This window comes from Atractosteus spatula, chromosome 4 (genome assembly GCF_055471065.1).
Source record: "Atractosteus spatula isolate fAtrSpa1 chromosome 4, fAtrSpa1.hap1, whole genome shotgun sequence".
NCBI lineage: Eukaryota > Metazoa > Chordata > Actinopteri > Semionotiformes > Lepisosteidae > Atractosteus > Atractosteus spatula.
The window spans coordinates 9,194,884-9,221,629 of record NC_142709.1 but is presented as its reverse complement, the minus strand read 5'-3'; the positions used below and the strand labels follow the sequence as shown (position 1 = coordinate 9,221,629).

At 37.1% G+C, this 26,746-nt stretch overlaps 1 protein-coding gene across 1 annotated transcript in view; it reads right to left on the bottom strand.

Moving 5' to 3' along the window:
- Window positions 1-1,229: 1,229 nt before the first annotated feature.
- col4a1 (collagen, type IV, alpha 1) overlaps window positions 1,230-26,746 on the bottom strand; it is an 87,219-nt gene continuing 61,702 nt past the window's right edge. Inside the window, exons 29-52 of the mRNA XM_088912620.1 lie at window positions 26,545-26,642; window positions 23,885-24,035; window positions 23,382-23,495; window positions 21,775-21,942; window positions 20,255-20,344; window positions 18,907-19,059; window positions 17,726-17,824; window positions 16,911-17,000; window positions 15,764-15,903; window positions 15,514-15,640; window positions 13,547-13,627; window positions 13,137-13,235; window positions 12,446-12,496; window positions 11,999-12,184; window positions 11,304-11,437; window positions 11,043-11,115; window positions 10,808-10,879; window positions 10,250-10,378; window positions 9,052-9,150; window positions 7,526-7,738; window positions 6,647-6,824; window positions 4,933-5,047; window positions 4,287-4,459; window positions 1,230-2,979 (exon numbers count right to left, since the gene is read on the bottom strand). Coding sequence (XP_088768746.1) covers window positions 2,898-2,979; window positions 4,287-4,459; window positions 4,933-5,047; window positions 6,647-6,824; window positions 7,526-7,738; window positions 9,052-9,150; window positions 10,250-10,378; window positions 10,808-10,879; window positions 11,043-11,115; window positions 11,304-11,437; window positions 11,999-12,184; window positions 12,446-12,496; window positions 13,137-13,235; window positions 13,547-13,627; window positions 15,514-15,640; window positions 15,764-15,903; window positions 16,911-17,000; window positions 17,726-17,824; window positions 18,907-19,059; window positions 20,255-20,344; window positions 21,775-21,942; window positions 23,382-23,495; window positions 23,885-24,035; window positions 26,545-26,642 — 2,915 coding nt within the window. The 3' untranslated portion in view covers window positions 1,230-2,897. The remainder of the gene's footprint in view (window positions 2,980-4,286; window positions 4,460-4,932; window positions 5,048-6,646; window positions 6,825-7,525; window positions 7,739-9,051; window positions 9,151-10,249; window positions 10,379-10,807; window positions 10,880-11,042; window positions 11,116-11,303; window positions 11,438-11,998; window positions 12,185-12,445; window positions 12,497-13,136; window positions 13,236-13,546; window positions 13,628-15,513; window positions 15,641-15,763; window positions 15,904-16,910; window positions 17,001-17,725; window positions 17,825-18,906; window positions 19,060-20,254; window positions 20,345-21,774; window positions 21,943-23,381; window positions 23,496-23,884; window positions 24,036-26,544; window positions 26,643-26,746) is intronic.

Below are 26,746 nucleotides of genomic sequence, written 5' to 3'. Positions count from 1 at the left end.
TCCAGTATCTCATTGCCAAGCAGATGGTCATTTTTTTTTTGTTGGTACTAGGTTCCTGCACACCTAATTCTAAATGGGAAAAGGGCATGATCCAACCACAACATCCTTTACATTTTCAGTGACAAAAAGTTAATTATGAATAACCCAGCTTTCCCGTCCAAAAAACTTTGTGGTTTCAATCCACCAAGCTGAAAACATCCCTGGAATGTACAGCTTATAAACATAAGTGACACCTGTTTATTCTGATTCTATAGACAACATTGGCAAAATATGAGCACACATAGTATTGAAGAGCCCATTCTTTGCATACATTATAAATTGGTTTACTGGGATGCTTCTTTACAATGATGGGCTATAATAAGGCTTATACAGTATGTGCTACATAGGGGTTAAACATCCAAAATCATATTAGATGCAATACAGGGAATTGCATCTAATATACAGTATTAGTTCAGGTGGTTAGCTGCGTCAGCATGCGTAGGCTGCAAAGGAACAAGTAATAGGTTTATTCCATGCTGAAAAAAAGAAGAAAACACAACGTTTCGACCATGGAGCTCACACCTGAAGAAGGCTCCACGGCCGAAACGTTGTATTCTCTTTCTTCTTTTTTTTCAGCATGGAATAAACCTATTACTTGTTCTTAATATACAGTAGTATGTCCACTTAGTAGAACAATCATTTAGATTCTTTTTATATAAATAAAAAGACAAAGTACATGACCTCATAACAGGTTCACCATAGGCCAAAGTTTGTGACACAAATTTAAATTGTTTAAATCTGTAATTACAAAAAATGTGAAAAAGTGAATTTTATAAATTACTCACAGTGAGATATGCACCTGAAAGGTTTTTAAGTAGAAAGATAGTTTATACATAGTATGACCTCTGGTGGCTAAAAGAATTATTGCTCTTACTACAGCTGAGTGAAAAATGTACAAACATAATGGTAAGGTTTTATACAAATATTTTTATTGTATGTGTTGCATGTATGTTTCAGGTGAGAAAAATAACCCGAGAATTAAAATAAATATCCTTTTGGCATACCGTTTGTCTTTTGCTAGAGTATTAGGTGGCTGAAAAGGAAAAAAAAAAGTTTGCAATTTGGGCTTGCTGTGCAAACAAATATTCAGAGGACATGGAGTTATGCTCAATAGTGTCCCATGCCCCATTGTTTCTTAAATATTTCTGAACAGTTAATGTATCTTCTTATATTGATGAAAACTGGACAGATTATTGAGTGTTCCTTTATTAATAACTAATTCAGAAATCATGTAAACAAACACAAAATGTTGTTGAGGTTCATAAAAAAATAGAATCACAAAAGAGCAACATACAATCATTTGGCACTTGCAGGATAACTAATAAAGTATGCAAGTGTTGCCACACAAAAGCCTTAAAGTATGTGTTACAAACGTTATCTTAAAGCATTTAGCTCAGAACATTTCAAGGATCTCATTTAAAATATTCATAAGACTGGTTTAAAGCAAAAAAAAAGTAGCAACACAACTTCATTACTTTTCCTGTAAGGCTCTTTATTTAAATATACACCTTTTGTTTTTGGCTAACAACTGCTAATTTATCAATATACTATCGATGTCATATCTAATCTTGACCTCTTAATATCAACAAAGCAAAATAGCACAGTAGTATAATATACGAATTAGAAGGTAAATACTCAAGTAATTCAGTGTAGAAGTTTGTGTCTGTGGTTCATTTAGCAATTAAAACCCTGAAAATTAAATAAGAAACACAAAATAAAATGGGGGTGCACAAGTTGACATTTATTGTAACTGAATAATCTGGTCAGGCTATAAATTCAGTCCATGTTTGTAGATTGATTTTGTTTCTTACTGAAGCGGCACATTATTTTTTAAAGATAACATATTCTGCATAATAATTTTGAATGAGTGCACTTCATACTTTATCCAATGAGAAGCAAATATCCAACAAGGATTTAACAAGAACTGTTCAAATTAACTTTCATAGTTAATTTACTAATTAACAGGTTATGAAGTGAATGGCAAGTAGTCAAATACTGTATTGTTTACAAAAAACTCAATAGAACTCTGAAATTTATAAAGCTAATTCATACCTCTGATAGAGTATCAGAGATATGAATAATAAAAGCACATTATGCATTCTATTGACAGATATTCCGTGTTAACCAATAGTTTAAATGTCATATAGCAATACCCAGGCTGTTTCAGAATACAGTTTTTTATAGTAAATTGTGTGCTATTGTTGACCTACCTTCAATACATACTTTTTAAATTAAATTGTAAGTACCCTGGTGTAGCTTTTTTTAACTTCTGCATTTTTATGATCATTTTAAAGCCAAAATTACACTGATGCCTGTCAACTCCTTATTCTATTTAGTTACACTTTGAAAGAAGATTTCAAAAACCTGTGTAAAAATGTTAGCTTAAATGGTGTTAAACTGTGATTTTTCAGTTACAAACATCTCTCACCACTGACAACCCCATATATAACATTAGTACATCTTTCAAATAAAATTATTTATATCTATAGGCTGGAGTTAGGTGGTATCTGCAATTATAAAAGAATCTAATTACATATGTCAAAAGGTAAATATACAATAAAGCAAAGAATGCTTTGAGTATTGGATAGCACCTGACTCACACATATTCCTTTAAAATGGTCACTTGCTTATATATATAGTCAGTGCAGCAATAAACAAAGTGCCATTAGGTAAAGCAACCAAACCGAATGTTCTTTCTTAATGAGTGAACTGCCAGTGTGGCAGAATGGGCTTCATGGCTTGTCCTCCCACAACAATGCACAATTCAAAACAGACAGGAGAAGTGTCTTGCTGGATTTAGAACTCACGTTTTCTTACAAAATAGCACCATCGTTTGTGACAGAAAGACAGAATTTGTATTATGTCTTCTTCAAGCAGACGTGACATCGGCCGATGTGGGTTCGTAATTCTCCTGCTTTCAGCGTGGCAGATACGGGCTTCCTAAAATTGAAATAGGAGAATGTATGTAATAAGCTTTAAGAAACTAAAGAAGTATCCTTCTTACTGAGCAGAAGTGTCAGCAGAGTAAAACTATGCCACCTACTGGACAAATGTTTCTCTCTTCTTTTTGGCAAATTATGTCCCTCTTTCAAGTAATGCACTTACAGTAACTAGTCCAGACAGCTTAACTTCCAGTAAGATCAAACTCACTCAGAGATGCACTGTGACTCTATAATAATGTATTATCAAGAGAACTGGTAATAAAACACGGTAGCCAGGAGAGCTCTACAAAATATTATATTTGCATTGTGCATATATACATGTAGTAGATACAGTAAGTGCAGTTCTGTAACAATAGTTTGCTATTGTTCAGTAATTAAGCAGATTTAAAGAAGTTTAAATTAATAAAATTGACAGCTTTTTGCTTATCTATATTCAAAATGAGAAAAAGTTTGAAAAATAAGTTAATTTTATGCCAACATTGAAAACAGTATTCATTTTATCAATCTCAAAATTAGAAAGGACAAAGAATTCATTGATCTACTTAGATAAAACACAGCATTAACAGCTTCTGTTGTCAAAGAGAAAATTACACTGCTCGGCCATTTCTGAACTAAACACTTTTGAAAGAGAAATAGACTGTATTACACAGTCTCCAATAAAACAAAAGGCAATAACAGTTATTAGAGGAAAAGAGGCATCTTTCTTAGTATGAAGAAACTCCACAGAGATCAAAGGTGCCAATGGTATTAGGGCATTAGTCCGGTTGCAACTTTAACATAACTTATGGGTGCTGTGCAAACTGACCAGCATGTATGTAACTAGTTACTGTACATGCACAGGTGATGTACTGAGTGTAAATATAGTTTTCAAGGCATCTGTACATTTACTTTATGTAAAAAATTCAAATGTACTAATATTTGCCTCGAATGTTAAGTTAATTTACATTCTTGAGACCTTCAACTTTATATCGGAAAGGTAAAACACTTATCCTTTCTATAGTCTCTTTTGTAATAAAAAATGTCAGCAACAACAGCAAATTCAGTAAAACAAACTCAATTGCTGATTTAAATGCAGTTGATCTAACGTAATATTATATATGTATAATAAAAAAATGCCTTTAAAGGTGCCTTCATCACTGTTGTAATCTTGACTTTTGCACAAAGATCCTTAAAAGGTCAGAAATGTTCAAATGTTAGAATTAACCCCAAAGACCTGAGGGTACAGTAGGTCACCATTGCCATTGTAAGTATGCTCAATTGTCAAAAGCCAGTGTTAGAAGTGTAAAGAGAACAAAAACAACTTACTTAAACATATCCTCATTGTCTATCGTTGCCAGCCAAAAGCTGTAAGAGTTGGCATAGTAGTTGCAGGTCCCTCTGCCATGGCACTCAATGAAGGGGGCACTGCGGAACTCCTCCAGGCAGGAGCCAGGGGATGCCAAGGCCTGGCCAGAGCCCTCCGCACCCGCACTGGTGTGCTGGGATTGAAACAAGCAGAAATTAAAACCAGGGTACAAGAGTGCGCAAGGGGTACCAAAAATACTCATTCTGACAGTTGGCATGAGATTGAATTTATTCTTCAGATATGTTCAGAACTCTTATGGAACAAATTCAGTGCAAACTAATTTATAAAGCTGTAACTATTAAAAGACCTTTCTATCCAAAATCAACACCTGAAACTACAGTGTACTGTATAGTATTAGAATTCTAAACCCACTCTCTATTTGTTTTCATTAAATATCTAGATGCTTGTTTTACTTACAGAAGTGATCAAGATTAAAATCGTATGAATTTATGTTGAATATGTTGCACAACATCATTTTTATTTTGTATTTTAATTTTGCTACTAGTTCTGGAATTTGTCATGTCTTGAATACAATTTTCAGGAACAAAGCCTATATTTCCAGTCTCTACAGAAGATATGCAGTTTTTTCACTACGGTCTAACTGACCATCACAAAGGAGTAGCCAATCCACAGGGATTCCCATCCACCAGGGCAGGGTGGGATCTGAATTGTCTGGCTGTGGACTGCAATGACCATGGCTGGAGCCTCACAAACAGCACACCTGTACAAGAGGAGCGCAGAGATGTTGATTCAGATGTTGTCACCCTGTCATTTAATATTAGATCCACAGTGATACGAAAAAGATGGGAAATTTACATTTGTTTTGCTGAGATGTGAACAACTCTAGTTCTTATGGAACAAATTCAGTATAACCTAACTGAAAAGGGTGTTAATATTAAAAGACCATCTTATTCAGGATCAACACCTGACACTATGGTATTTACTATAATATAAGAATTCTACATTCAGTCTTCATATCTGTATCTCCCATTTACTGGAATAATGAATGTAATTAGTACAAATACTATATAATCACAGCATATGTGTAACGAGAGGCATTCTTTCTGGACCCTATGCAGATACACAATCCGGGGATGAGTGAGGAAAATACAGGGAAAAAAGCATGCAGGTGTCGGGAATGAAAACAGGTCCATGGTGCACAGGTGTTCTGGGGGGTGAATCCAAGGCAAACTGTCAAAAAGGGAGTCCAAAGGGAAATCCAAGGCGTGGCAAATGTCCAGAGCTGGGCAGTCCATCAGAGACGAAGATTGAACTTGGTTCCTGTTATTCCTCCCCAGCTTTTGTTAATTTGGTGGTTGTAATTTCAAATTTACAAATATGACCCTTTTTGATTTGACCTATTTATCTATGAAATATAAGGTCTAGGCTAAACCCAATATTTGTCTGTCTTTATCACGCCCATTATTCAAATAAATGAGAGCTACTGTATTTTCCAATGGATTAAACCCTTTTACAGTGAATTCCCTATGAATAGTTTCTCACTGCAGAAATAACAATATTTTAAGTGGTAAAATGAATGTTTTAATGTTCTGTTCTGTATCTGTAATTTGTAATGCAAAATGCACAATATATTCCATGCAGTATTTGGAAGCTTTAAAACTTTTGAAGAGAACCATTTTATTAGTTTTGTAGAATCTTAATTTTTGGGTAGTGTATATGTAGTATTAATGAGTATGAAAACGTTCCTCTACAGTTCATTTCCTGCATCACTTCATGTAATCCAAAATCAAAGGCTTGTGACATTAGAACTTTTGTTTTTCATTTGATTAACAAAATGCTGCAAAATATCACTGTAAATATACACTGAAATTGCAGCACTATTGTGACTATTGAGTAATGGAGAACTGGAAGGAGCATTATGTGAAGTAGTTGCCAGAGTTGCAAAACTGAGATTAAAACTTTATGGAAAGTAACGCATGAAGTGCAGCAAAATGGAAAACCTGGTGTGGAAGTCTGAGAGAATAAGAGACCTGTTACATACATAAGTATGGAAACTATGGTAAATACATACTTTTGTATCTGCTTTTATATACCGGTTGCTTCACAGAATAATATTGACAAATTTTAAATGATTTTACAGTTACTTTTTCCATTTACAGTACACCACAATCACTAAAGTTGTTCCCGAAACTTCAGCAAAAACTTTTTTTCTTTTATGTGCCTGTGAGGAAGCAAAATCCAGTTATCAAAGAGTAAGAAGAAATTATGCAGTATGATGGATTCATGCAGTATTGCTTTATAAAGACTTTCAGAACTTCATAACGACTTTAGGACACAGATAATCCCAGAGAGTCCTTACCTGCTGATGAAGGGCTTAATACTTTCACCAGTAATAGGAGCCATGCTCATTGGCATTGGTTCAGGTGAGGTGAGCCAGTAGGAATAATCATTTCTTGAAGCAAAGTTGCAAACGTTATTGATGTTACAGAACAAAAACGGCATGGGACTGAACTTTCTGAGACAGCTCCCGGCAGTACCTGAAGTGAGCAGTGAAGAATAAACATTACAGTAGGTAATTCATAGACATAATTACACTAAACAACCCTCTTGTAACATCTATTTTTTAACAGAGGTCTTATATTTCTCACATATCTGGAAAACAAGAAAAAGCAGAAAGCATCATCTTAATAGTATGGAGATCATTTCCTTAATATTTTATGGAATATAAAATTTGAGTATAAAATTCTAAATGTTATTTCAAAGCTTACTTTTTTAAGTGATGGACAATTTATACATACTGTATAGTAGTGTATATTCAAGAAAGGATCAATAACAGCACAGGATATTCCTCTATTTTATCACTCCAGACATGGCTTAACATACCCAGTAAACAAACACAAAAAATGCATCAAGAAATTTGACTAATACTGAAAGTGTTTTCATTCACTAAATCTACCACAATAATTCTTAATACTGAACCGTGGTCACCAACATGTACACATTTCACTGAGTAAAAACTGAACCTGAACATCTCCTATTCCATCACAAGAAGTCGAACCTTTCTCAAGTATACCTACTGTAAGTGTACAGCCAAACTGAACGCCAGACCTTTATCACAGAAGAATTAGTTCCCTGAACTGACAGATCCAAACACTTTTAGCATCCTATGCGAGCTGCACCATCATAGTCTACTGTTCATACACCAGAACCCCTATTACATCATGCTACTGAGACTTACCTAAGTCTTGCCCATGTGACCTTTCATTGCCTTGCACATATAACAAAGAATAGCCATCGTAGATTAGCGTTGTCCCCTTTGGACACGATGGCACATCCACTGTCTGACTGTGTCTTGTGATGAGAAAGCCATGAGCTTTGGACGACTGCCCAGGAGGGCCCACTAGTCCAGGCAGGCCGTCTGGGCCTGGAGGTCCAGGATATCCCCTTGGGCCTGACAAAGGAGTTTGAAAGCGAGGTTTGAAAACATGAATGGACATTTATAGTGCACACATCGTCATATGATAAACTTCGCAGATCGCAACTTTTCTCTTAAATAGCAGTTTTAGCCTTGGACAGAATTAAAAAATGACAATAGTCATTGATAATGATAGGCAGTAGAGAGTAACAAAATAATTATAACACCTATCAATAATTAGTAAGAAGATACCTAAGAGGAAGTGTGATTAAGCTTTTAACCATTGCTAAAAACAGTAGAAAAAATCTGTCTAAAAATAATGGCGTGAACATTACAGGAATATTAAACAAAGAATATGAATGTGTCACCTGTGTATTTATATAACACCTTACTCCCTTATTATACTGCAAGTGCCATGGTTCCATTAGAATGAGAGCCACACCATTTGAGATCTACAGAATAAAAAAGCTAACAAACACTGCACACAATAAACAGACCCCTGTTCTGTCATTTAGTAAGTGACAGGAACAAACATACAGTAGTAAACCTACTGCAACAACAGCAGAAATACAAATTATGGAGCCAAGCAATATAATACAATAACCAAAAAGAGATTTAAATACACTATATTACTTTTCAGATGAGAATGAGGGATATGTTGTAATACAAAAATTAAAGCAACAAAAACACTTAAACCACCATATAGCACTCTGTTATGATGTACAGTTTTAATTTATTGAACATAGATTAGGTTCTGAACGGGAGAGCTTCAGGAGCAGAGTACTGTCACGATTGTCATCCCTCCTCTAGAGGGCGCTCCGACCCTTTTGTGTTTTGTTTCATTATCACGTACACCTGTCCCTGGATCCACCGCCCTTTATTTAAACCCGGTGCTCTGGAAGCTCAGGGCTCTGCATTGGAAGACGGACCAGCCTAGCATCAAGTTTCCCTTCATCTGCGGCTTGAAGGCTTAGGCTTAGGCTTCCAATCAGCGTCCTGACCTAGCTGAGTCTGGGGCTCGGAGCGCCTGGCCTCGTCATTTTGTTTTTAACCTCCTGTTCCTGTTCTAGATCCTGTTCCAGATTTTAACCCTGTCTTGTCTTGGATGGATCTCCCAGCACTTGGACCCTGGACTGCGCCCTAGTTTCCTGTTTTGGACTTGCCTCCCCCGCGCACCTGGATCACTGTCTACACCACCCCCTGTTAGCCATCCCTTTTATTCCTATCCATGTTTTCCCCATAGCCCTTTTCCAGACACTTCCAGATTTTACCGTCTTCACAGGGTCCTGAACTATGCACTACATGGGAGCCAGGACCCGCTCCTGTGACAATCTGCTAATGATTCTAACCTGCAGGGCCAATAGGTCCAGGCTCTCCTTTCTGTCCAGGCCTGCCATCAAACCCAGGTATGCCCTCCTCCCCTGACACTCCTTGTGGGCCAGTCACACCTGTTGAGAAAACCAATAGCATTGTATTCACATGCTATGCGTCAAATTAGAATTTCAAAATCTATTCATTTTACTTTGCTAGAAGCTTCATGTCTAAATAGGTTTTTTAAAATAAAATCACTGCAAAATATCATTTCATGTATTTACTTACGTTTCTATAAAATGCAACATAGTATAATAACAAAATAGTAATTTATGTTTATTTTCTACATCAAATCCAACTGAGCCAATAGAGTATGTTAGCGTACCTGTATTATAAATTAACTTAATTTGGGATTTTGCCCCCCATCCTCATAAATTTAAATTACTTTAATTTTTAGTTATGATTTATATGTAAAAACAGTTAATACTGATAATTAATAGTAACAGTTATAGTTGATATTGATGTTTTTTGTTTTTTGACTGCAATCACTGAAAGCAATGAATTTCAAGATATTTATATCACTTTCATATGCTTATTAAAAGCAAATGTCCTCAAACATATATATTATTATTTCAAACATAAACTTAAATATAATCTATCAACAATTTCTGAATTTTTATACTTACAATACAGCCAGTTATCTTTTTATTTGTAATGGAAAAAAATGTTTCATATAGTCTGTTTCTTTACAGGTGCAGGTAAACATATAATTGGCTGATATAGTAGTGTAATTAGCAGTCATTTTCTCATGTGCTAATTATTAAATGATTATAGATTATAGATTATTGAATAGACAAAGATTAAATCCACTCTGAAAGGTAGAGAGAATAAACACTGCATTTCAGCAGCTGAGCCTTCTTCCGGTGTGAGAAGAACATTGTGTTTTTTTCTTTTTACTTAACTTACTTTGGAATTAACCTTTACTTTCTCCTTTGCCGCCAACTCACACTGGCGCAGCTCCCCAGTTAAAGACATATTAATGTCAAGTATAATGATACAATTTCAATATGTATAAAGTAGGTGCAAAGTGCCGAAGAGTTTTGGTTGGATATTATGAAATATACAGTATTTACTACAGGAAATGGAAACAAAAAAATAAATTCTAATGTGCATTCTCTCCAAGTCATATACAGTTATAAATTCAACATGACTGCCAAACAGAAAAGTCAATGTCACCTTGCTGTCCTTTAGGTCCTGGGTAGCCCTGCAGCCCTTGGGGCCCTACTGGCCCCTGGGGGCCAGGAAAACCAATGTCTCCTTTAATAGAGATGAAGGGACCTGGAGGTCCTGGGGGACCATCAGCACCTGCAAAACAAATGTGGTGTCATTCAGAAGTATTATTTAGTACATTAATTAGTACATTAGCATCACACAGATGTGCAGACACACAGATTATGTGCACTGGAACAGAAAACCATATTTGTGTTTTCTGTGTATTTGAGTCGTTAGAGAAACTTTATAGTAATAAAATGAGGGTTAGATACAGTAGCTTGTAATTCTGTGTTTATAGTGGAGCTTTAAATCGAGGTCTAAAAATCCTTATAGATGTTTCTTACGGTCTCTGTCCTTCAGTACATCTGAAGTATTTGGCAAGTTAAGGTATATTAAACTGAAGGTTAAACAAGGAAAGAGGCTGGTACTCCTTTTGCCTTACTGTCGCCATAGTTACTGTATTTGAATACCATGGCAGTGATGCCTCAGTAATGTTGCCCTGTAGTTCATATTTTCACTTACCCTTGATGCCTGGGAGACCTCTGTCGCCTGCTTCTCCTTTGAAACCAAATATTCCTGCTTCACCCTTCATTCCTAATGATAAAGCACAATACATGTTTATGTCTACTTAATGCACTCTGGAAAATACAACAATATCGCAAAATCTTGTTGTTTTACCTGTTTAACAGAGGTGATTAATGCTTTGAGAAATACTCAAGCATTCTAGAACCTCTGGTAAATGTAGAGAAATACTGACCTTGAAATCCAGGAACTCCTTGGATGCCCTTTTCTCCCTTTTGCCCATTTAGTCCAGGAAGACCAGTGTTTCCCTGCATTTAAACCCAAACAGAAATGAATACAATCAAAATTGTACCAGTCCACTTATTTCTCCCTGGTTTTTCACACAACATCCACTATTTCAGACTTTTTATTTAAAATCCTCCATGCAGTTCACATGCAGGCAGGAAAGGTCTTCAGTTTAGTTCCATAATAAACATATAGGCCATGTTTGGCTTACAGGAATTCCAGATTCTCCTTTGTCTCCCTTTTCCCCCTGTAGTCCAGGTGGTCCAATAAAGCCTGGATTTCCTTTCTCTCCTTTGGCCCCAACATTTCCTGGGATTCCAGGAGGTCCTGGGGCTCCAGGTGAACCTAAACAGCACAAAAAATACATCCTAGCAAGGAGTGAAGCTTCCCAAAGATGGCTAACTAGTCTCTTGGAATGGAAATATTGTAGCTGTTTGCATAAATCTAGTGTATCTTATATTTCAAACAGCTTCTCGGGAACCCAGAGGAGAAGGATTAAATTTCTCACTGCCACAGAATTGAAGACAGGAGCACTCAGAAAAAAAAACCCACATGGATACTAGAGAATGTAAAAACTCCACACACAGAAGGCACCCCAGCCTGAAATCGAGACTCGGGAACAAAGAGCTGTTTGGCAGCACTGCTAAACACCACAAGATTTTAATTCATTTAAAATTAAAGCCTTCAAAACAGTACATAAAAGTGCAATCCAATTAGGATACCCAAAATGGTAACTCTTAAATGTCTGATATACAGTGAGTAAAATGTGCTCATCTGGGTCATCTATCTTTGGAAATGGAAATATTGTAGCTGTTATTTGCATAAATCTAGCGTACCTTATACTGTATTTCAAACGCCTTCTCAGGTGTGTTTTAAGGAGAATGATTAAGGCTGCATTGTGTCTACCTGTGTGTCCAGGATCGCCCGGTTGTCCTCTCTCTCCTTTCGGCCCATGCATGGCTGGACCGGGAAGACCCCGTTCTCCTGGCTGACCCTGCAGTCCCTGGAAACCAGGCAGCCCCCTGTCCCCTTTGATGCCAGGAATGCCAGGAGTGCCAGGAATACCAGGTTCTCCAGGGATTCCTTCATCCCCTGAAAATCCCAGAAAAATGGCAAAACATCAAAACAGTGAAAACAACAGTCCCAAGGTGAGGATGGGTTATATTCAAGTCATTAGGCATTCATGAAAGAGCAAAATTGATCTCAAAGATAATTACAAACCCAAAAGAAAACCACTGACAATGGAAATAACCAATTAATTAATTAAGGTTTTAATGCTTCAAGATTAAAGATTAATCTATTAGTGTACTTTAATATTCTAGGATTAAGAAACAGTGATTTCAGGAATCTTACCTTTACTTCCAGCAGTACCTGGTGCCCCTGGGATGCCTATTCCTGGAATGCCTATAAAAATATGACAAGGAATGAATCTTGTAGTGTAGCACATAAAGACATGCTCTACATTGGCCTGTTTCTGACAGAGACAATGCTTTGGTCTTTAACCCATCTTCATTTATGTAGAGAAAGCTAAAAGGTACTGCATTTGCACACTCAAGGTACTCATATTTAAGGGAAAAGGAGATGCATTTTTCATATAGTGTAAGTATTATTCATTTCTTTTTTAATCTGTCTGCAAAATGCCATTCTCATTTATTTGAAAACATATCTGTATGAGGACCAAAGTTTGACTTTGACAGTTGAAAGTGCATGTTCGTCCGTGTAATATTAGGGTTTTTTTCTGGAAACACTTTACTTTTCCCAGACAGAGATTCATTTCCTCTTCTGAGTGTGAAAGGGTTTGTTAATGTCAGTGATCTAGTGTGGAATGTAACATGTAACATGCTGGGCTCTTGACCTCACAACAGTTATACATCATACAGTGTGAATATCAGTTTGTTTAGTTTGTATTTTGTTCAATAAATTATAGTTTTTTAAGCTTTTTTATTTATTTCTTCAAGGTGGTGTTTACGGGTGTTTTGTTATTTCACTTTTATATATTGTACACATGTGGATGTCGAGTCCACAGTGTGTATACTGTGCTCACCTGGGTCACCCCTCTCTCCAGGTGTTCCTGGTATACCATCATTACCAGCCTCACCCCTCTCTCCTTGGGCACCAGGAGGTCCTTGAAGTCCTGGTTCACCTTCACATAACATTTAGACAAGTATTGATTTCTCACTTCTGAAACCAAAAACATTTGATTGTCCCGAGCAATATACATTATTTCTTTATTTTACAGAAAAAATGGGTATACATTTTCTGGGAAGAAACTGAAAATTTATACTGTACATTTCTGCCAACACTGACAGAAATTGCCAGAACACTGGTCATTTGTTTCTGCTGAATTTTAGTGAAGCTAAGGAGGGTTACTGTATCCATGTTAATCAAGGTGACAACTAAAAAGGAAACGAGAAGGGATGAAGCGATAGGAAGCTGCTATCTGCCTTTACATACCTGGCCTTCCCTGTAGTCCAGGGTCTCCGGGAATCCCAGGTAACCCCACTACGCCCTTCTCTCCTGGGGGACCGGGACTACCTGCAGGATCAGAGCCAAGTCAGTACAGAGACAGTCCAACCTTTGACAGATTGATCTTAACATGATCATTAACACTTTTTCTGGGTTTTGTTTCTTAACTTGTTTCTGTTATAAGTATATGTACAATATTATTCATTTTTGTGCTAAAATCTGTGAAAACCATGATTACCAAATACTTTTTGGAATGTACCATATAAAATCACACATATTCTTAGCCTGGCAGATACTCAGTGTTTATATTTCAAATGTATAAATTACCTAACGTAACCATGACCATCCATTACTTTCTGTGGTGTTGGCATTTCCAACATGGCATCTCGAACATTCTGGGCATGTTGGGCCACAAAGCTGGCTTATTGGACCTCGGGTTACTACTAATTGGTGTGTGCTGGGGTTGTATTAAGAATTATGACTCTTGGCATGACCATTTAGCGTTTTATACAATTTTGCCTTTACACAAAGTTTACACAAAGACGGCCCAAATGGCACAGGTCAAAATAAGGGTGGTGTTTAGTATGCCCTTTACAACTACCCACCAACAGAATTGCCACTAAGGTAGAACTAAAACATGGGATGGCCTAAGGGGTAGCTTTATCATGGTCTAGGACCAAACTGCTGATCCTGCCCTAATAAAGTATACTAAAAGTCATTACTTGGAGTGGAACTTAGGCTAAGTGAATCATGCCCAAAGTAACAGCTAGTCCAGGAAGATGACAGTATAACCCAAGTAGAGCATGCCATGATTCTCTCTTTCTCATCTTCCAAGCTATAGAAAAAAGACACTGCACTTCCTACAGATTGAAGCAGCAGGAAATTTCTGCTTCCCTTTTTCAGATCTGAAAACTAAAAGGCCTCTCTAAGCACTGAAGAGAACAGAAGTCAATTTCAGGAAAAAGGGCTGAGTTGTTTTAAATTTTATGGAAGTATTTCCCTCTTTTGAGCTTGCCAGGAAAAGCCTGTGTCTACTTGTTAACTACAGTAAGGTTGGTCCTCAACATCAGCTTTCCAAAGTGACCTCAAAGTGACATTATTGTGTTGATGGTGCTGAACTCTCAATTTGATGGAAGTTGTAAAACAATGGTATTACTTTTGACCTTGTGTTATCATTTGAAGCACATGTTAAAAACAATGCAAGGGTGTCTTTCTTTTACCTTCATAACATTGCTCAGTTAAGACCCTTGCTCTTTCTCTCTGATAGTGAAATATCAACAGATGCTGAATTATCTTTATTACAACAGGGTAAGACTACTGGAAAATCTTACTAGGTTTAAAGTTACAAAATAGGTTATTTCGTTTCTAGAATTCTTCAGCTTGTATGGGTAACCACTTCGCATTAGCAAATAACTCCAATTCTCTATAAATGAAACTTGCTCCAGGTGAAATTTAGAGTGGACAGCCAGACTCTGCGTTTCACGTATAAGACAACAAATGGTCAATTTCCAGATTATTTAAGGAGGTACTACATACTACATGAGTATAGTTCAGCTATTGATCTGAGATCTACAGATACTGTACAAGCCTTCTTACTCTACTGAAAGCCACACTCTACATAGTGGGTGATAGAGCCCTCTCATACGCGTCAGTCCATTTTTAGAGCTCATTAGCAAATCCATCAGAGAGTCAGCGTCAGTCTTCTTTTTCCAACCTTTCTTAAAGATCTAAAAGTTCATTAAAAGTATTAATATGCAATTTAGTTTTACTTTTGGCTTCTGCTATACATTTTTCATGGTATACAGTACATGAAGTCTGCTATGCATTTTACACACTTACTTTTTGATCATTTTGTGTGTTATATGTGTGCTATTGTACAGCACTTTGACTTTGTTGATGTGAAAAAGGACCTCTGAAGTGACCACAGTAGAAAACAATGAAAATGAATGACTTACCTGGATACCCCTGATCTCCAGAGTCTCCTTTCTCCCCAGGTTTTCCGTGCATTCCAGGAACTCCTACTGAGCCCTTCAGTCCTTTTTCCCCTTTGATTCCCTCCAAGCCAACCACACCTTGCTCACCCTAACCACACAAAGAACAAGTCATTTTATTCTGCTGTTAGAAACATGCAACCTGTAAGAGAGGCTGATGTCTAGAGCACACAGTTGTAAGCTTTGTCCACATCAAAAAGTAAGGGAAGCCCACCTTTTCTCCCTTCGACCCTGGCAATCCGATGCCTGGTGGTCCCGCACTCCCTTTCTCCCCCTTCTCCCCAGATACTCCTTGAAAACCCTTGTACCCAGGTGTTCCAGCTAGCCCTTTACTACCCTTTGGTCCAAATGGACCTGGAAGAAAACACACAGCAGGAAGATTCAATCAAATAAAACACAACTGATTTACAACATTACAATTGAATAGCAGAAAGCGTTAGGTTAGGAAATTGTAATTTGGGTAGAATCCAGACTGAACAGTAGTTAAAGATTTTTTTTTTATCACACTGGAATTGAAAGATGCATGAACATCTTTCAATTTCAGAGCAGATCTCTTTATGTGAAAAATGAGTCGAATTACTATTTTATATAGCTGTCAACCAGAACTCATATCTTTGTGCTCAGGATAGAAAAGGTCCACGTCTTGCAGAGTATTTTCAGCCTGAAGCGGATTTTGAGTAACAACATGATGTTCCCTAACTCTTGAGAACAATACCAAATGCAAGAATTTCCTGACCATGAACATGACCATGACCATGGCAACAAGCTCTCCGCTTGATGGTACAATCGAGTGTTCATTCAGATTAAACTGGTATGACACATGTGGGATAAAGACATTTATTTGGATACTTTTGAATTAGAATTTACAAAGGTAGTCAGGAATTTATTCAAACTTAAAAAGTATTTTAAAGTGAATATATCTAAATACAAATTAAGCATTTTATGTGACTGAATAGGCCACTGTATATTATGAAAGTAATTTAAACTACACCCTGTTTGTTTTACTTGATTTACAAACAATTCTTTCAGGATCTCAGTGTACTGTAAAATGTTATCTGAAATATGGTTTTCTTATAAAAATATATATTGACATTATATAACAATATCATAATACTGGAGTTTTAGAGTACTTGAGAGTGGGAAAGGTATAAACTATTGTGCTGCAAAGGTGCAAGTAGAGATAAAAGACAAATAAAATAAAATAAGCCAAAACAATGCTTTTGCTTATTTCTTTCTGCTTGAACCTTTCATGCCAGGTTTCTGCTGTTTCTATAATGAAAATGTATAGCTGTCTTTTGAGCAGCTACAGTATGTGAAACACAACACTGAATGACATTCAGATCCCACTCCATGTCACCTACCCGGTAGGCCCATTTCTCCCATGCTGCCCTTAGGTCCTGGTGTACCAACAGCCCCTGGTTCACCTGGGACACCTGTGTCACCCTTGAGACCTAGATCAGACATTAAAGAGCAATCAAATTCTGAAGAGTTGTCAAAGCAAGCATTACCACTGAATTTCGTACAAGGATATTCTGAAGATGACACAATAAAATATTTTTCTAACACATGCTCTTTATTATTAAATAGGAACAACATCTCAAGTGACGTATCACAAATATTGGGAGACCATTTTGCTGAGAAGATCCACGTAAAGGTTTATTGAGTTCAACAAAAATGCAATCTTAGGTTGTCAAGGGAATTGGCAAGATATACAGTACAAGTCTGAACCAAGTGGCATCCAGTAAATGGCAGCTAGTGTTTACCTCATATAACATATTATTTTTTTTTAGATAAACTGACTTTTAATGCAATTGTGTTTGTCAATGGTTTTTCATGGACATACAGTACACAAGCCCTGGGATGCTGTGCCTGAGAACTTCCTGGAGAAATGTCTTCCTTTCATTTACAAACTTTATTATGTTCATATAATGGTGCACCACCTTGTGAAAGCTCATTTTATGTGCTTCATTAAGCTCTCAACATCCTCACTTGATGGGGAAATTATATTACTCAAGACATTACATGGCTTGTTACTGCTTGTTTTAAATTAGCCACTATGTTTAAGTCACATGATCCTGAATTATAATATCTCTACTCTTGATATCCTATAGTGCTAATACTTCCATTGGATTCAGTGGTACATGTTCAATGATAAAGTCCTACTATTCATATTTACCTGGATGGCCAGGTAGGCCTGGCTCCCCATCTTTCCCAGGCATTCCTGGAGAGCCTGGTTCTCCCTGGTGCCCCTTCAGCCCTGTGCTTCCAGTGAGACCTGTGAGACAGGAGAGATCATCAATAGAGCTGTTTCACTGGTTTTCCTTAACTTTCAATTTTTAATATTCTGTATTACATCCAGCACAACAAAGACTTCTTAAAGGCTGGTGAGTATCTCATTGAGTAAAAGCCTCAGGATTGAGGCAGCACTGCTGAGTAAAAGTTAGAGCTCTGGACTTCTAACTTTAATGTTAAAATCCCTGGTGCAGCAAAGAAGTTGTATCCTTAAGCAGATACTCGGATTACTCAGATTAGTTGTCTGCAATTGTCTGCAAAAGGTTAAATTCTAACCCTAATTCATCATTATACTGGAGGGTTATGTTTTGTAATATTCAGTAAACAATATAAAAAAAGACAATAAGCAAGCAAGTTTGATCAAATGCCTTAGTCTTATTTGTTTTTGTGTTCTTACTTTACTTCATTATTTATTATTTTACTGTTTTACCTTGCTAATTAGACCTTGCTAATTTCATTCGTGGTGATGAAAAAATCTCGACATAAAGTAGTAAAAGAAAGGTCTACAGCGATTTAGAGTGATGTAACTGGTGATGCTTGTTTTGCTTTTGGATAAAAAATACTTTACTACCGTAATAAAATGATTGCTCTCAGGCTCTTAGACATTTACCCAGGTAAAAGGTTCATGAGGAGCTGTAGTAGCTCAGACAGCAAGGGTGTCTAGCTCCTGACTGGAAGGTCCCAGGTTCAATCCCAGGTAGGGGCAAGTGATGTCCCCCATTCCCCATGGGCCTTTATGGCCTGCAAAGGGACCTATCTACCTAAAAGGTGGTGCTAATACTGCCATTAGATTGTCGTAGTGCATGTTCAATGATAAACTGCTACTATTTAAAAGCAGCTACTGAGAAAGGTCTCAGTTGCAAAAGTTTCTCTGGATTGCCAAAATTGTTTGTATGTCTTCATTATATCTTGCAGCATAGAAATCTTCAAGTCTTTTGGTTATTTTATGCAGGTGAAGTGCTACAAGAATTTGTAACACCATTTTTCTAATGTTTCCTTGAGTTAATCTTGAATCCTCCAGTTGCTGCACTACCATCACTATGTGGGTTAGCCTGTTATTATTACCTTGATCTCCACGGTCTCCCTTTTCACCCTTTAGATGTTCCATTTCCACATCAGTCATGTTTCCTGCAGGTCCCTGTATACCTGGCTCCCCTTTATCTCCTTTGTAGCCTGGGTCACCATCAATTCCCCTGGGCCCACTTAGCCCTGGATCACCTGGTAGAAAAGAACAAAAAGTCCAGTGAAATACCGTACAGAGTGGTGAAGAGGTGAGATTAAGATTTATAGTTTAACACAGGGGTCAGCAACTTATGGCACATAAGACACACTTCAGGCTACTGAAAGTGATCACAGCATCTCTATCATTACCTGTTGGAAGTCCCTGCCAGTGAAATTTGTCTGGGGCATTTTCACTGTTCTCAGCATATGGATCAACATACAATACCTTTGTGAACTGGTATTTTCACAAGGAAGTCAGTTCTTTGTCCCTCTAGTATCTGGTTAACAACTGAACGCTCAGAGGTTTGCATGCTGCTTAAAGTGTCAAGCTACGAGCCTGAGACTGGAGAACCCAGCAAGGGAAATCAAGACCAAGGATCAGGATAAATGGTGAGACATGCATAATAATTTATTAATTTTAGATATTATATTTTAGCATTACATTTTTACATTTTTATTAATCGTAATGTAAACAGGGCTATTGAAGATATTTAAAAATTATCAATGGCACAAAATGCATGGACTAACTCTTGGCACTCCCTTTCTGAATGGTTGGCTGCTACTGCTTTAACATACAGTATTCAGACGTATTTCACCTTCAATTAATCCACACCATCTTCTAATAGCGGACAAAATCAACAACAATTCTACATTGTCATTATGTATTGAAAAAAATGATCAGCAATGGAAATATTTGTGCATATAAAGTGCAACCTTTGATTCAAGAACCTGTGGCACCCCCTTTAGTAGCAATTACTTGAATTAAATGTTTCATGTAAGAGTTAATCAGTCTCTCACATTGCCTGGGAAGAGTTCTGCCCAACTATTCCTTACAGAACTCTTTCATCTCTGTTATATTTAACTTTGAGTGCATATAAACCTTTTTCAAGAAATATGCAGTATGAATATGACAGCAAAGGCTCAATGGCTTCTTCATTTCCTACTTCTCTATTTGTAAACATTCTGTAGAACTAAGTGGTGTTATATATAAAGGTGAATAAATTAATGTTTTAAAACATAATCGTCCCAACGCCATTTCTCTACTTCAGATTATTTTTCTGGCAATAAACCTAATGGAATTGCTTTATCTTCCTTTCACATAAGCTTGTCTTTGAACTACAGTTGTACAGACTACAAGGAAGACACTTATTCGTACTTTCTGATGGAACCTGTAAATCTTGAAGGTTCTTACCTCTCAGTCCTGTGTTACCTGGACTACCCTTAGAACCTTTAGATCCAGGTAATCCAGGGATTCCCATCACTCCCATTTCTCCCTTGGGGCCTGCAGATTATCACAAAGAGTGAACTCCTTTTGTGAAACAATGCATTTCAGAAAGCCGAAGAGAAAGAAACACAACATTTCAGCATAGAATAAACCTATTACTTGTTCCTTTGCGGACTACACATGCTGACGCAGCTACCCACCTGAACTATGTCAGAAAGCCACCTTAAAGAATTCTTGTAAATAGACTGCAAGCAAGGAAGTCAACAAGTCTAGTGAATTTATCAATGGTTACACAATAGTTTGGCTGAAATTAAATGTGTCTTTCTAAGAAAAAGGTTCTGCCCTTCTACTTGGAACTTGGTGACGTTTGTCCAAGTATTTTTTCATATCTCAGAATGACACAAGTGGTGAGTACCCTGGTACCTTGTTTGGATTGTGGCAATAATCCATCTTCCTTGGTTTCATATCAGTTGAGTAGACTCACATAATTGCTATTAAGTCTGTGTTTTTCACTGAGCAATTTTGGCACCCATCCATGACACACTTTGTCTGTTCTGGACTATGGAATTCACAATACCATGAGATACACCATCCATGGCTATGTAGGCATCTATTGATACATAATTAACCTAGCATACTGTATGTGTCTGCAAATTCTGGCAGCAATAGTGCTCTGTGAAGTAAGACCCTTGTTTAGACTGTTGTTAATTTTACACACTCATTGGCCTGTTGGAAATTGTCCATACCATTTCTACACCTTTTTTTCTGTGACAAGCACTTTGTACCATATTGTGCAGACATTCATCTATACATGTCATGTAGTTTAGCTCCTCCACTAAGCAGACATGTTCATTTCACATTGATCTATAAATGTGTCATTTTGAATGGGCAGCCATTAATACAGCATGAGTACATCGGAGAGATGAGTACAAAGTTGCTGCTTCAGTATCACACAAATTGTAATTGTATTATGCACTATAACTGGTATTAAAATTAACTGTTTTGACTTGCTTTCTATACATTTATCTAAAAACTTTTAAAAACTGCTTTATGAGTTTTATGAGTGTTTTCGTGGTTTGCTTAAACCACACTATATCCAAGCCTCTGACAAAAGTATCTGTACACTGCATGTCTTGCTAAGTGTTCTGTGAAAACCTAATTTGCGGTGGGCCTCTTTAAAGCTTCATGTTTGGGGTTTTCATTGCTTGTGTATCTGTTCTGTTTCTGAAGAGACTTTCACCTCTTGCTGAAAATGTCCACAGAAAAAAATAGGTAAATGTAAGCGATAAATGAATTTTGCACATGTGAAAGGTGGATCTGAAAATGGATAGTTGCTGCATGACACAGGTAATATTAAAATACAATATTCTAATATATATACTGAATATATTAATTTTAAAACATTAAAACCGTTGAGAGACAAAGGGTGCGATTAAGGTAATAAGGTCTTTGTTTTTCCATCAACACAGATGTGGCTTTAAACTCACCTTGTGGTCCAGGAAGTCCTTCTCTCCCCGCAGGACCAGGTGTCCCAGGTAATCCCACAGATCCTGTCAGTCCAGGGAAACCTGGAGGGCCTTGTTCTCCCTGGGGCCCAGGCATGTCCAGTCCTGGAACACCAGGGTAGCCTTTCTCTCCCTTCAAGCCCGGACGTCCTGCAAGTTACATTCATAATATCAAAAAATGGTTTGGATATGCTTCTCAACAAAAGCGTTATTCAAACGTTTCATTAACTTTGTAGAGTTTTATCATTACCCTGAAACACATATCATGATACTGGAACACTGACTGCCCACTGGAACTACTGTATTTACAAAGGTTAGCAATTTCAGGAATGCAGGCTATGAAGGAAATAGAGTTTTAAAGGAATAAGATGGGAGTGTATACATATGGGATCAAGAGAAAATAGGTTGAAAAGTTAAGAATGATCGGCTGAAAGCACAGACCAGCTTTATCCCAAGAGCAAACAATCATGGACTAGAAAGCCCAGGAGGTTTTATAAATCCATTAGGAAAAATACATACTGTAGAATAAAAAAACATACAATTCCACTTAAAGAAAATTAGTTTAATGAACTGCAATGTGTCTTACTTTATTTACATTTAAGCATATGCAAAAAATAAACAGAACTAGAGGGATAGCTGAATGACAACAGGACTTTACGGAATAGTTAGCATGTAGAAAAGTAAGGTCTTGTGTAACTAATTAGAGTTTTTTGAACAAGAAACAGTTGTAACAGTTGTAAACACAGCGTGTAATAAGAGTTTCAGAAGGCTTCATAAAAGATTAATTCTCAAATTACAAGATTTATGTACTCCAGAAAAGACATGCATTTAGATTAGGAACTGAACAGTAGAACACAGTGCAGGCAAAGGGTACATTTTCAAATCAGGTTGATAATCAGCAGAATATCACAGTAATCTGTACTAGGACCACCATTTTTCTGATTTATATCAATGACCTAGTCACATTCACAGATGATATTAAAACAGATATTATAAACTGCAATGGTCATTAAAAAATAAATATGAATGCAAGACTGGTCCAACTTCTGGCAGACGACATATAACGCTGTCAAGTGCACAGTATTACACAACAAATGTTAAGTTTCTGGGAGTACAATACTGTACATCTAAGAATCCAACAAAAAATGTTACATCATTATAAGCCTTTCATGTGGCCAGGAGTTATTAATACAGTAAATAAGTTATTGTTAATATAGTAGTTATTTATATATAAAAACAGTTATTGAAGCTGCCTCTGTTCTATTGGGCAACAATACAAAATCAGAACACTAAAAGCATTCCCAAAGATTTGTTTAGGTCATTGGTTATTAAAAGGATTAAATAGTTCCTCTAGACATCAGGATTATCACTGTCACTAGGGATCTTTAATGTATCAGAAGCATGCTCATCAGGAATTATTATAACATTTTCACTTGTGCAAATTCTGGGTAGGCTGACATATGGAACAGGTGCACTGAAGGTGCACACTAAAGCACTAGTGAACTAAAGATACAGAGGCATTCTCTTCAGTCAGGCCTCACTCTGCCCTGCATACCGCAGGACGAAGCAGAGAAGCAGAACTAACTTACCGATTGGACCAGGTAATCCTTTGGGGCCCTGAGGCCCAGGTAAACCAGGCTCACCGAAACCTGGGGGACCAGGGGGCCCCGGAAATCCCCGTATACCAGGAAACCCGGAGTCACCTGGAATCAACACGGACAAATCATACAACCTCTAGATGGGTCTTCTGTGATTTGTAACCTTTCTCGTGTTATTAGGTTCTCATGAATTGATCCTTTTTATTTCACGGAAGAGAGCATGAGATAAATAAAATATCTCATTAACTGTAAAAAGGTCAACAGTGATAAACATGCAAAACATCCATCACTAAAAACTAATTTAAAAAGCATCCGAACTTAATACGTAAGAACACCAACATAATCAAACACTCAGATGCAGCTGCTTCAAGGATATACATGCTAGCTTTTGTCTTAGATTCTTATACTCACAAAAGATGCATTATACACACTCATAAAGGTTGTTTGCTCAAGTTTACAGCATGTTTCTGCATTAAAAAAACAGAAGATTCTACCTTTCACTCCCTGAGGTCCAGGAGGACCTGGCTGCCCTTCCAGTCCTGGAATGCCTGGAAACCCTGGGTTTCCTTTCTCTCCCGGATATCCAGGGACACCTTGAGGTCCTGGTGATCCTTTAGGCCCTGGAAGACCTATACCAGGCTCACCCTGGTGCAAAGCAAGGAAGCAAAAGCTAGCATCAATGAAAACGCTGTGCAAAATCCAATGAAAAATGTTGTGCAGAAATAATGTGCAGTACAATAATTACTGTATCATAAATCTGATTTTTATTACTTATTATGAAGAGGAAATGTTTTGCATATACAGTAGGGTGACCAGGCAGATAGCTTGGTTGAGCATTCTGATTGGAAATCTAGTGTACACAATTTCCTGTTGGAACCCTCCTGGACCCACCCCAGCCTGTTTAGTGAGCCATGGCCAATTCCACCATCAAATTGTAAGTGAGTGAATGTGAAACTGTAGTTGAGATCATGTCAGGTACAAATAATATATACTAGCATCAATCAGTCCTCGTCAAGTCCTAATAGTAGGAATATCTAACCTCGTATGGCAAATAACACACACAAAATGTACTTTGTCATTATTTATTAAATAAAAAGTCAGCCAATATGCAGAAGCCTTGTGTGAGAGTGTAAGGGCACCCCGTGACTCAGTAATGTGTGGAACCCCCTTCAGCAGCAATAACCTTAAGTAAATGTTTCCACTAATAACTCTCTTTATTAATTTCTTACTTCTCCAGATTAGTTCGGCTAATGTGTAATAGGGCTGCTGGGGCATAGTTACTTCCACATGTAATCCAGTGCTACATTTCAGAGATGGAAAAAGGGGGTCACCTCCAATAGATTAGAAGCACTTTTGGATCATTTGGATGCAAAAATGCCCTAAATAAATTCACCCAATTAGGATTATCCCTCATTCAAACAACATCACTCCGTTCTAAAATCAATATTGCACAACTGCTTTAAGGATGAAAAAAATCATGTTTGTATTTTATTCTGAACTCCTTTTTCCTTATTCTCTTACACCTAGCCCTTGATGAAAATAAGATGAGAGCTAAAATTTTGTGATATTCTATTAGTCTTATCTAGCATTGGCAAAAACAGTAGTGAATTTAGTGGTGCGAGTGGCTCAGTGCCCTTTAGCACATACTGTATAAGTAACATAAGTAATTCACCCTCTTTACTGCAGTCTCTGTTGTAAGTCTTTCTTCACCATCTGATGGCTTTAGGCACTTAACCAATTGCCTACAGAGATATGGCATCAATCTTCAGGCTAACTTGGCATCTTATCAGCATGTCTGGGCACTTCAAGAACTGCCCAGGCAACATGCCCAACTTTGGCAACAATCCATTAATTACACACACAAGAGATTGTACAGCATACTTTAAAAAAAATATTATTGCTTTTTTTAAAAATATCTCAGCAAATTTTAAACAATAACTCGTTAAAATATTTGTTAAAAATCTGTAGTTGGCTATAATAACTTTTTTATCAGTTATTTTCTCTTATTTTTATTATAAAGTACAAATATGTCATATTTAAGTACAGAAAAAGATAAGCATAAAAAAGCTCTTCTTTGACATCTGTAGTTGTTTAGTTCAGCAAATGCCCAGCCTACACAAGCTGCATGCCTGTATAGAATGTATACACAGTTTACATACAGTATACGGAACAGAGCCCCACATATCTCATCAGAACTGATCTGGTTCTCAGGAAACAATTTAGAAACTCCTAAAAATGTATCATAAAGACTACTGAAAGTTAGAGCTGTAGCACTGCAACACTGATGGACCAGTATTAAGTTTTTTTATCTAAGCTTTTGTCGTCCTAGCTTAGATTGCTTAATGATTATGGTGTTGAAGGATACGCTGCTCTCAGTGTCTTTGGAGAATACACTTTCACCTTTGATTTGTTGATGCTGTGGATTCTGTGCATCTTGCTTGTGTAATACTGTGCAATTCTTTCTGCTTATTGCTAGATTGTTCTCATAGAAAGAACAGCACAGTTTCTCACCTTGCTGCAATCAGATGTGTGGTTGTTTTTTATACATTATTTTTACAAGTTAAAATTCATGTTTAAAAAATTAATAAAATAACCCCCTTGGAAACTAGCAGTTGATGGGGCACTCGTTTTCTTTGGATCCTCCTCTGAAATGTTTTATGTTACACGGATCCTGTAGATCATAATTTGTAATTGTAAATTTTATTAGAGTACCACTTTACTCTGGAACCATTCACAGCACTGGAAAAACAGGACGGGAGTTAGTGCTTTGCCTGTGCAGCTTGACCACACAAAAACTATGTCAGCACTCCAAATCTTCACTGCATCAGATTTTCTGAGACAGAATCTATGTATTATAGATCTTAGAAGTCAAGCAACTCCACTTTCTGGTAAATCTTGTTGAAGATTCTGTTGTCAGAATGCCCATTATAAGCTTGCAAGATTATTTCATTTATACAATTTGTATGTTTGCATGCTGTTGTCAAGAATAAGGTAAAGATCTGCATTTCATAGAACTCATTCTACCCATCTTTTTCCAGTGTTCCGTATTGTCCTGTCACTGATTTTGTATCTTGATAAATGGACATAACGGGACCCTTAACAATCAAACGTCAGAAAGACACATGCATATCCTGAGCCGTGACTTGTGTCTTACCTTCTGCCCTTCTGGGCCAGGAAATCCAGGTAAACCATCTTTTCCTGTACTTCCTGAAGCTCCAGGCTGCCCTATATTCCCTGGCATCCCTGTGAATCCTGAAAAAATAACAACAAGTACACATTCTAAAAAAGTTCATGACAGAATAATTTGTTTCATTCATGCTGACCTTTGCACATTCTTCCAAATCTTTCTTTCGAGT